The sequence below is a fragment of the Protomyctophum bolini genome (assembly GCF_963924005.1).
Source record: "Protomyctophum bolini genome assembly, chromosome: 19".
Classification (NCBI taxonomy): Eukaryota; Metazoa; Chordata; class Actinopteri; order Myctophiformes; family Myctophidae; genus Protomyctophum; species Protomyctophum bolini.
This window is the reverse complement of record NC_137880.1, coordinates 13,876,280-13,888,779: the sequence shown is the minus strand read 5'-3', so window position 1 is coordinate 13,888,779 and position 12,500 is coordinate 13,876,280. Positions and strand designations below refer to the sequence as shown.

The following is a 12,500-nucleotide window of genomic DNA, read 5'->3' as shown; positions in this document are numbered from 1 at the left end:
TGGTGGGTGACATTGTTTGTACTATAAATAGCCGATCTACAAGCTCACAACGTGTCGCTACGACGCGTTGTGAGCTTCTAGGCTAGATTGTGAGCTTGTAGGCTAGATTGTGAGCTTGTAGGCTATACTGTATATTGCGGGTGGTGCGGATTAATACATTGGATTAATTAATAATTGTGGTCGGAGAACGGGCACACGGATTCGGGTGACAAAAAAGCTCATCCGCTGATCTCTAATATATATATACTGTATTTATATATAGAGACAATACACCATAAATAAATACTGAAACCAGATATAATCATTAGGGTGGATGCATGTACTATGTGTACTATATGTAAACTCTTAATTTCCATTTTCCAGCAATTTAGTTAATGTATAAGGTTAGGAAGCGAAGACCGTACGGTGGACTCCATGTTGCTCCCTGGAAGGAAAGAAACATGCGCAATTGAGACCAAGGAAGCTGAACGCGGAAGTGTTGGCTGCATATAGCCCATTGCGCATGTTTCTTTCCTTCCAGGGAGCAACATGGAGTCCACCGTAGGGTCTTCGCTTCCTAACCTTATTTAATGAACCTTGTGAGTAACCAGGAAGTGTAGCCATCCATAGCTGTTGTTATGGTCTCCCATGGATCCAATGTTATCAAGTAGAGGGCTGCAACGGGACCCAACGTAAATGAGATTCCCGCATCCCCCCGCAATTACCCAAGCATAAATCACCCATAACGCAGGGTTCATTTTGACAGAAAAGTCTGATTTAGTTTTGAAAACACACCATTTAGTTGTAGTCCTAATTACTCATCTGATTGTTTAGTCTTAGTTGACTATTAAAAACCATAGTCTTTATTCTTAGTCTAAGTCTTAGTGTTAATTTTAAAAGCAAGTTCTGATTTAGCCTTAGTCTTTTGAACACACCATTTAGCTTTAGGGGTCCCGATACATTGCCAAAGCATTTCCGGGGGGTCCCCGGCCAAAAACGTTGAGAACCCCTGCCATATATATATAGTTACTTCACCACTGATAACCAAATGTGGTTCCAAGTGTACATTATCAGAGGTTATAGGGGTCCTTAAAAAAGCTAATACAAGCTGCACTCAAGATTGTGAAATGTTCAAGAGCCTCATGCAGGTACAAGCAGCGGAATATTGGTGTGACGTAGTTTCGCAATAAAAACAAGATAATACAAGATGGTATTAACTGTTGCACCCATAAATGCTTTCAAAGCTATTGTTCAAATGCAATGTAGTAATTAAAGACACACACACACACACACACACACACACACACACACACACACACACACACACACACACACACACACATACACACACACACGGTGTGTGACGGGTGTTTATCAGGGGAAACGTGTAAACAAAGGAGCTATTGTGTGGGCGGCAGCGTGGCTGTTAGGATGACCTGCCCTCAACACACTGGTGTTCTATGACATGTACTCACTGACCCCTCCGACCCCCCGACCCCTCCTCACACTCCCTGACCCCCTCTACCACACTTTGGCTACTGAAGTGCTGGACAAAGCTCTCCACCCCACGACTGGGGCGGCAGTGGCTCAGGGGTAGAGTTGCCAGTTCGATCCCCTGATTTTGTGTCGAAGTGTCCTTGATTCCTTGAGCAAGACTCTGAACCCCTGACTCCGTTTGACCATAATGGAACAGAGCCTTCATTAGTATAATTGGTAACACCTATGAAGGAAGGACTGACTCGACACCGTACGAGTGAACTCCCTCCGGGCGTCTATCACACGTGTGCCACATTTTAAATCGTAGTCAACTGTAGATATAGTCGACTAAATTCCTATGATACTTAGTCGACTAAAACTAGACTAAAACTGAAACGTTTCAGGCGACTGAAATATGACTAAAGCTAAATTATATTTTATGACTAAAGGTGGTCGCGTTTTGTGGATCCGAAAGTAGTAGGCTATTACTAGCCGTCAGCTGGTCGGTCACCGATAAGCTGCGGAAAACAGATCAAATCGATCCCGGACAGAAAAAAACGTTATACGGGCGAAATATTCAGCGGCAGTGTACAAACGTCATTGCCATAAAGTGAGGTAGACTTCTTTTCGTCCTCCGAAATTCAGACCAGTGTGCAAACACCTTAAAACTAAAATAAAATGTTGCCGTCAAAGTTAAAGACCGAACCGACAGACACACAACGACGACGTACCGGACAGTACGACCTCCACCAGGTCTCCCTCATGGATGTCGTCGGCGGAGGTGAGCCTCAGCAGGATGTTGTCAGAGTTCAGGTCGTGGCGGAACAGCAGGATCTTGTCGTACATGCCGAAGAAGCCGCACTCCGGGAACTGCAAGAGCAAAGGAGGAACAAGAGGTTGATGCTTATGGAACAGTAGGACTGCATTGTTGTTACCTAATTGAGTGATTCTCAACTGTTGTTTGTCCAAGGACCTCCATGAATAGAAGAACAAACAATTCATATTTGGGCTATTTAAAAAAAAGAATGCAGATCTACAAAAACAATAATCAAAAACCCATGAATAAAAACTTTAAACATATAGTGAAAAAGCAGAAGCTCACAATGCCTCGTAAGTCATTAAAGGGATATCTGACTTTCAATCATGTTTGTAATAACTCATCCTCATTAACCATGAGATTCATTAAAAACACCCGTCCTCGGTGGTTCTAGTGACTGATATTGTCCTTCTAATGAGGGGGCCATGATACTGTCCCTTCATCTGGGGAGCTCCCCTCCCAAAACAATCACCCTGTGGGACCCACAGGTTGAGAACCCCTGCTACAGAGGAAGCCATGCGGTGCAGGTTGAGAGGTCTGCATGGCGGGCTCATCGGGGGCAACGTGACACGAGGAGGAAATCACACCATTCAGGCTCACAGCGGAAGGCACACAATTAGCTCATTAGGAGACCGGCAGTAAATCTGTCTTTCTCACGCACGCACACACGCACGCACACAAACACAAGCTCTTCTACACCTGAACACACAAAAAGACACATGCACACATGCATACAATCAGACACAAACGGAAGGGTGTCCGCTAGTCATTGTTTTAGGCCGGTCTAACGTTGCAAATAAGATTCTAATTGAACAGCTAAATGTTCAATGAAGTGTGGATAATGGATATATTTCATCTTGGCGTTCGACTCTGCTACATATTTCTCCCTGCTCGGCACAATTAAACAACCATCATTAAACATTAAGAGCAGGGAGATAGATACACAATAACAACCCTCCATGGGGAAGGAACTAATAGCAGAGTAACCTGGTGGTGCTGGGGAGACGGTGGGAGCAAACAGTGCATAACAACAACCAGGAACGCATTTATGCAGAATGAACATAGGAAGAACACAGACTTAGGTGAGCTCAAATACCTTGCCCAATTGGTCAGCTGTTTGCCATATCAGTGTATGACATACTGTATGGGTTTTGTATATATACCCTGGGTGTATTCAGTGTTATACAAAACCCATACAGTATATATGTATATATCACATAGTAATGCAGCGTATTAACGCCTCGAGTATACCTGACTGAACTTACTCCGCAAGCTAAATGTGGACATTTTCAACCTCTCCCAGACTTTCTGGTCTTGACAACCAATATATCCAAACAGAAAAGTCCTATCTGATTAAATGACATTAACGGGAACCCCTTTTGGTGTTAGCATTACGCTATGCTTTAGCTATTGAAAAATAGCAGATCTACAAGCTCATAACGCGCCACCGAGTGGCCCGCTACGAGCTTGTACGTCTGCTATTTTGGAAAAATCGAAGAACGACTGACATAGAAACATGGCTTTTTCAGAACACTGTCAGGATGTAGACATTTTTTGAATCTGATCTCAGGTCAGAAAGGGTTAAACTCACTTTGCCACTCACTTTATGCATGCGCATATCCTCTATACTACCTGCATATATATATATATACTATATATATATATATTATATATATATATATATATATACTATATATATATATATACTACGCACCGTACACCGTAGTCCCAGCGACGCCTGACACAACGCTCAGAGACCTAGAGCTACACCCAAGCATGTGCGACTGACTGGACACTAGACTTCCTGTCAAACTGACGCCAGGTTCACATCATCACATCTGACCCCCTGACCCTCGACACTGGAGCGCCCCAGGGATGCGCGACGAGCCCTCTCCTCTACTCTCTGTACGCGCATGACTAACCACCAGTGTTGATTTGGTCGACTATAAAACTATGACGAAAGATGTCCGTCGACTACCTTTTTTCACTGATGAAAACAAAATAAAAACTAAGCTATCGTGACTAAAACTAAGACTTAATGTAAATGTATAAAAAACTAGGCCAAAATGTTAAGCGAGGGACTAGTGGGAGAAGAGGTCCAGTAGAACTGAAAGGCAAATAGCAGATCGACAAGCTCAAAACCCGATCAGTCTGCCTTCTCAACCTCATAACAAATCTCAAAACATACTGAATGGATGAATGGATATGCTGTGTGTAAATATATAGAAGATACCTTGTTTGTTTAGTGTTCCCCCTGGCTGTGCAAGGAGCTCGCACAGAAACAAAGACATCACCCACTGTTTTACATGTGACAATAAAGAATAAGATGATTCAGAATCTAACAACAAGAAACACGTTTTAAGGCTTACCATCTTTTTCAGCATCAATGGTGATGCCAAGGAAGGTTCAGGTGACCGTGACATGTCCACAACTTTTTTTTGTTTTTGCGGAGGGACACTTTGGACATGGATATCGTCACGTTCTGACATTTTGCATATCGCTGTTGTCGGGCAGAAACCTCTTATCTCCGTATTCTAACTTTTTTGTGTGTTTTTTGTAACGTCCTACTTGATCATATACCACAGTGTCACACAAAAGCAGTAGCAGATCTGCAAGCGCGAAATGTGACGCCAAGTGACACGTTGTGAGCTTGCGGATCTGCTACCTTTGTCGTTTTTTTATTTGAATCCCGAAGAGTAAAACTTTTGGTAATGAGGTTTCCACCCAACAGAGACAATATTATAAGGGCCAAGATGCCATGGCACAGGCCTGGTATCTATTGTTTTGGGTACAGCTTGTAAGTTGTTCCTATAATGACAGTACAAAACAGTTTATTTCTGTACGCCGAGTGTGCTGTAACTAGGTATGTTCTGAGGCCCCTGTTCTTCTACTGAGACATTTAGATCATGTGTCTGTTCTTCTACTGAGACATTTAGATCATGTGTCTGTTCTTCTACTGAGACATTTAGATCATGTTCTGAGGCCCCTGTTCTTCTACTGAGACATTTAGATCATGCGTCTGTTCTTCTACTGAGACATTTAGATCATGTGTCTGTTCTTCTACTGAGACATTTAGATCATGCGTCTGTTCTTCTACTGAGACATTTAGATCATGTGTCTGTTCTTCTACTGAGACATTTAGATCATGTGTCTGTTCTTCTACTGAGACATTTAGATCATGTGTCTGTTCTTCTACTGAGACATTTAGATCATGTGTCTGTTCTTCTACTGAGACATTTAGATCATGTGTCTGTTCTTCTACTGAGACATTTAGATCATGTGTCTGTTCTTCTACTGAGACATTTAGATCATGTGTCTGTTCTTCTACTGAGACATTTAGATCATGTGTCTGTTCTTCTACTGAGACATTTAGATCATGTGTCTGTTCTTCTACTGAGACATTTAGATCATGTGTCTGTTCTTCTACTGAGACATTTAGATCATGTGTCTGTTCTTCTACTGAGACATTTAGATCATGTGTCTGTTCTTCTACTGAGACATTTAGATCATGTGTCTGCTTTGACACGACCTTTGACACGATCCTGTTTCTGGTTTTGATCTGACCTCGTTAAGAGCAAGGCAACATTACATTTCTACTCTGAGCATGCAGACCCGTAGCAGAACAATAGTAAACATGTCAGCTCCCGGGCAGGAGACCCGGGTTCCATATCTGGGGTAGAGCATGCAGGGAAGTTACAGAGTGCAGCTTTAAAGTACAACTAGGGGTGGGACTCAGAACCAGAGGTAACCAGAGGAACCGTTTCTGGAACCGGTTTTATCACGCTGTCAGAGCTACAGTAGTCTATACAGTATGCAGTTACTGTATCGGCATAGGCTGACCATGAGACAATGGGCCCCTGCAGGCCACCGACATGCTAGCTCAGGGGCCCCTGGGCCAGGGCCCAACAGGCCTGATGGGTAATCCTCCCCTGTGCGCCAGTGATTCTCAAACGTTTTAATTTCAAGGAACTCAGAGAGTACTGTATGCAAATGACACACTCAAGAGTTACAGACCTGTAAGGGTCCATTAATTGGAACCCCCTCAAGTAAGCCAGAGGGTCCCTTAACCTCACTTTAAGAACCACTGCCAAAGGCCAAAATCATATAGATTTTTTTAATTTTTGGAGGTGCGCTAGCCCCCTACACAGGTTTAATGTTTGTATTGTCTACACAAACATTAAATGCCATTAACAATGAACAGAGTTTAATTCGTTTAATTAGTTTGTTTTGACAGTCACTGAGCAAATCGGCATACTGTATGCATGTCAGACTATACCCAATTCCGTCCGCGATGATGTAAGATGATAAGGTTTGGTAAAGTGCCCACTTCACACGTGTGTTATTTTTTATAGCAATCTAAGGGATCGGACCGAAAGGGAAAGGGACAATCCTAAAGAATCCCAACCCTAAGTACAACCACCTTGAAGTAGTGTCTCTGACTCCTCTTGCCTCATCAATTACTGATTGATCCACAGTTCCTCGACAGTGTATACAAGTTTACCCTGCGCTGGCTCTAAGAGCATGTTGTCGGCTCTGCTCCATGTCTTCTCTGTCCGGTGGAAACCTCGTATGTTCAAAGATGGTACCTTTCATAATTCAAATACAAAAATGGCAAAAGTAGCACATCTACAAGCTCAAAACGCATCGCTTTGTGCCACGATTCGGGGCTTGCGGAACTGCTACTTTATTACATGTACGGCGTACGCTGCAATATGTAATATGAAGTAGTAGGGCATTCATTTACGGGGGAAAAAAGCAGAAAAAGTTAAAATATGGAGACGTGCACATGACCCACATGCACGTGCACACATACATAAATTATGCCAGAGCCTGTGTTATTGACACCGTTGCTACTACATCCTGTATGTCCACGCTCCACTGCAGTGTACAACAACAACACACTGAACTGGTCGCGCACGCGCACGCACACGCACACGCACACGCACACACACACACACACACACACACACACACACACACACACACACACAAATGTAGGCTACTAGCCTGGAAACCAGACCAATCTGCCACAGCCCACAGGAAAAGAAAATCCACTGGGGAGATTGGTCTGGACTCTGGCACTCCTCAGTTTGAATTACAATCAGAGCCAACTATCGATTTAACCGATTAATGCCGCCACTAGAGGCGGTATCCAGCGTGACAAACCAACGAAGAAGACTGTCACTGACGTGAGGTTACTACGAGTCTGGTGACACTGTCACTGACACAAAGAAACAAGCTAAATGAACTAAACCAAATCAATAACAGACACTAACTAATCCTAACAAACATGAAAAATAATGGTTACATTATGATTGTGCCTGATCAACCAAACATGATAAATAATAGTTACATTATGATTGTGCCTGACCAAGGTTTAGACACACGCACGGATGCGCGCGCACACACACACACACACACACACACACACACACACACACACACACACACACACACACACTGTAAACTAACATTTGACCTCCATCATCTTCACATATAACCCGTTATTGTGGTCCGAACACTAGTAAACTGGTCCGCACTCACGCACGCACACGCACACGCACACACACACACACACACACACACACACACACACACACACACACACACACACACACACACACACACACACACACACACACACACACACACACACACACACACACACACACACACACACACACACACCTGTAACCTGAGTTTGAGCCTCCCATCATCATTAGCAACTACACAGGAAGTGTCTTTTTACACAAGGCTGCAGTCCCCACATCCCGACCAAACCGACACACACACACACACACACACACACACACACACACACACTCACACACACACCACCTCTTAATCTGCTCAGCCATCCATTACAGCACAGATCAGACTCTATCGTTATAATCCTGCTTCCGGGTTAAAAGGCTATCTGGAGAAGACCCCCAGCCTATCCCTCCCTCCCCCCTCCACACACACACACACTGCTGCGGGTACAAATTGGTTCACTTTGTACACTCTCTGAGTTACAGACCCATCAGGGTCCATTTTTGTCCCCAGGTGGTCCGCGGACCCGACGTTTTTACATGCATGAGTTTTTACATTAGTGCTGCACCATTCATCGTATAAGGACTGGGATCTAGATTCAGACACCTATGCAATCTAATTTGTACATTTGAGCCAGAATCGTGCAGCACTAGTTGGCTGTCCAATTCATTTTGGTTACTCTTATGTTTTTGCTATAAAAGAGAGAGACCTTAATCCATTTTGGGTGGGAACCCCTTTTGGTGTTTTAAGCATTATGTCATACTTTAGCTATTTAAAAATAGCATATCTACAAGCTCATAGCGCGCCACCGAGTGGCGCGCTACGAGCTTGTAGGTCTGCTATTTTTGAAAAATCGAAGAACGACTGACATAGAAACATAGCTTTTTCAGAAAACTGTCAGGATGTAGAAGACATTTTTTTAATCTGATCTCAGGTCAGAATGGGTTTAAGTCCATCAAGCACTTTGATGTTGCCTGTTTAAAGCCACAGTATAGTTGGCTCCAGGTGCCACATTTCCAAAGACAAAAATCGTGTGAGAATTGTGATCTCAATTCTCGTGGAGGAAAAATCGAGCACTATACTTTACATCAGTCGTCCTTCAAACTGTCTCATTGAAATTGTCTGAAAGTTATTGAAAATGTTTGGAAAATTAGGAATATATATAATATATTTGTGTTTTGCATAAATAGTCTCTTCTGTGGGGTCCCTGCAGGCACAAAAGATGTTCAGATGGGGGTCCTCGGCCAAATACATATATCAATTTGGGGGTCCTTGACATGAAAGGAAAAGGTTTGAAAAGCCCGGCTCTAAATGATCCCAACCCGTGGGACGTGTGGGATAATAAAGTTTCAGGTGACATTTGATTGGGTGGAGGAGTGAGTGCACAGTCCTCACAAGTACAGTAACAAAGGTGTGTGTATGTGTGTGTGCGTGCGTGTGTGGTAGGGAAGTGGGCTGCAGTAGAGGTCTGACTGTTCCATAACATGTGGTGCGTAGGGGGGGGGCATGAGGAAATGACATCACCCACCAGGAAGTGATGCGTTGTTTTGAAGCGCAAGCCTCTTTGGCGGGCCACGCCCCTCATGTAACCGGTGGTGACCACGGCAACCTCATGACCCACCACGGGAAGTGGATGTGTCAAGCGTGCATACGCACGCACACACACACACACACACACACATGTGCCATTAATTAACCCATTTTGACCTGAGATCAGATTCTGAAAATGTCTTCTACATCCTGACAGTTTTCTGAAAAAGCTATGTTTCTATGTCAGTCGTTCTTCGATTTTTCTAAAATAGCAGACCTAAGCTCGTATCGCGCACTCGGTGGCTTGTAGATCTGCTATTTTTCAATAGCTAAAGCATAGCATAATGCTAACACCAAAAGGGGTTCCCGCCCAAAATGGATTAAATCAATCAATCAAACCAAACCAAATCAAACCGCTAAAGAGTGACTTCTGGGATGCAAATGTGTGACCGACAACTTGTGCCTTCCTGCTCAGATAAAAAGCAGCTCACCTGCACTGAATAAATATGAACGTGTGAAGCTCTGGCCTACTTCCTGTTTCACCCTGCCTCCCGTGTGCTGCTCGGATAACATCAGTGCTGCAAGGTAACCCAGTGCATCTACTCAACTACTGCTACTCAGGGACGGGCACACATACACATGAAAGGTAACCCAGTGCATCTACTCAACTACTGCTACTCAGGGACGGGCACACATACACATGAACGGTAACCCAGTGCATCTACTCAACTACTGCTACTCAGGGACGGGCACACATACACATGAAAGGTAACCCAGTGCATCTACTCAACTACTGCTACTCAGGGACGGGCACACATACACATGAAAGGTAACCCAGTGCATCTACTCAACTACGTGCTGTGTGTGCACGTGATGACTGACATCCGCCTTGATTGTTCAAATGAAACCATACATTTACATTAGATATACACTTCGGGTGTTGGGCTGGGCTGACAGCCAATACAATCTGACCCATCATTATACCAGTCTCTCTCTCTCTCTCACACACACACACACACACACACACACACACACACACACACACACACACACACACACACACACACACACAGTAAATGGTGTATTCATATAGCGCCTTTATCCAAGGCGCTTTACAGAGATTGTGAATTACATTCACCCATTCACACACCGATGGCGGAGGAAACCATGCGAGGCACCAACCTGTACAGCGGGATCGATTAGGTGTTCAGCGTCTTGCTCAAGGACACTGCAACACTATGGGCTGTATTTTGCGTGTCTTAAGTACCAGGTCTTATTACCTAACTTGAGTAAACTAAAGACCTGGAGGCGTGATCAATGCTCTTTGGCCACTCAGAATAGCCAAATGGCATTGATCACGCCTCCAGGTCTTTAGTTTACTCAAGTTAGGTAATAAGACCTGGTACTTAAGACACGCAAAATACAGCCCTATAACTCTGGGGGAGCATCATAGCATCTGCTATTACATAGCAGTACAAAGCATCACATATCAAAAACATTTTTCTTAAAAAAAAAACAAAAAAAAACAGATGTACAAGCTTGCAGCACGGCACGATGTGACGCGCTGTGCACTTGTAGATCTGCTATTTTGGAATAACCAACGTATTTAATGGATAAAGTGGTTTAAATTGTTGTGATGCATTGTACAAAACAGAGACTCCTGCTTTTCAATGCTGAGCCCTCTCCTCACACCCTCAACACCCACTCACACTCACATGCAACAACAACAAAGATCCACTTTGTTGTCCACCTCCTCCTTTTACCCCCTTTAACCTCCAATTTCATTTAATTGTTGCTTGCGGGTGGAAAAACCATGCATATGTACAAAAAAACCTGTTACTTTTCAGAATACAAACAAAACAAAATCAAATAGCAAAAACATAGCAGAACTATACAAGCTCAAAAAGCAGAGAGAGAGAGAGAGCGAGAGAGAGAGAGAGAGAGAGAGAGAGAGTGTGTGTATGTGTGGGGTTATAAATGTTGAGTGCATGAAAGGCACCTTCATTTTGGTAATGTATCAGATGTATAGAAGGGTCATGAAAGTAATGTTCAAGAGTTTTAACTTGCCATAAGCTATAGCATAATAATATAGTATAATATGACTTTGTCATTTATTCTTTTTCTTTGAGTGGCGCTAGCCCCTCCAAGCCTTTGAAGATTACGCAGCCAAGTCTATGGACTTTAATGTTTTTAGGGCACTAAATGACAACATAAGAGACGTCATGTGGCGGATATAAATACATACGTAATATGTATGTAAATAATTTTGTCTCGTACAAGAAACAAGCCAGGATGGATAACGGTCATGTAGCAGCCAAGTCTATGGACACCCGTAACGTACAAAAGCAAAAATAAAGGCGCCCCTCACTTCACACAAGTGTGTTTTTTTTTATTTCTTTCTAAAAAGTAGTGGTTTTGGACATACAAGGTTTCCGCCCGGCGACAGCGATGATGATGCAACTATAATCCCCCATCGGCCTTTGTTCCTGTAGAATAATCCTTGGGCAGACATAGACTACTTTCGTTAGCGCGAGCAATGAAATCCTTTTAAAAATCAATCAAATCGTTCCATCGTTACTTTGGGGTCAATTTGTTAATTTCTTTATTCCGTAGCTGTGGAATAAACGGGATGAAGACCCACCCTGCTTTGTGTCAGGGCCAAAATCACCATGGCGGAGATTATTTCTCAACCACGAGCGGTTTCCTGTTCATTATCCCTTGCATATCATATACCTACCAAACTAGAGTCAATACAGTAGGCTTATATGTACAGCCAAAAATGTCCCCCACATGTTATGTTGTCACTCACTGTGCATTCCTTTCCAGAACCTCATTTCCATGTATTTCTAGGAGAGACATGCTGGTCTCAGACCTGATCATTGTGATTCAGCGCTCCTGACATCCGCCATTTTTTTTTGGTGCATCGCCCCGGGGCTGACTTTTATCACGTGACAACCTGGTAAATTACTATACAACCACGAGAAGTCCATGTTCACATTCTGTCAGCTAAGCTGTTTTTGCTTAATAATAAGCAGTGAGCAGTAGGGTTGGGCTCCGGTTCCTTAACGAGTCCCTCTTAACGTTCCATCCCTTAACGGTTCCCTGTAACGATTCCCGATAGGGGGTTCCAAATGGATCATTACATGCCTCTAACTCGGAGAGTGTA

General features: G+C 43.5%; 1 protein-coding gene across 3 annotated transcripts in view; it reads right to left on the bottom strand.

Annotated features, from left to right (window-relative positions):
- Nucleotides 1-12,500, bottom strand: part of LOC308334166 (serine/threonine-protein kinase D3-like) — a 51,030-nt gene that overhangs the window by 26,117 nt on the left and 12,413 nt on the right. For all 3 annotated transcript variants that reach the window (XM_080790772.1, XM_080790770.1, XM_080790771.1), the window contains one exon: nucleotides 2,187-2,325. In XM_080790772.1, the coding sequence (XP_080646898.1) occupies nucleotides 2,187-2,325 (139 nt within the window). The remainder of the gene's footprint in view (nucleotides 1-2,186; nucleotides 2,326-12,500) is intronic.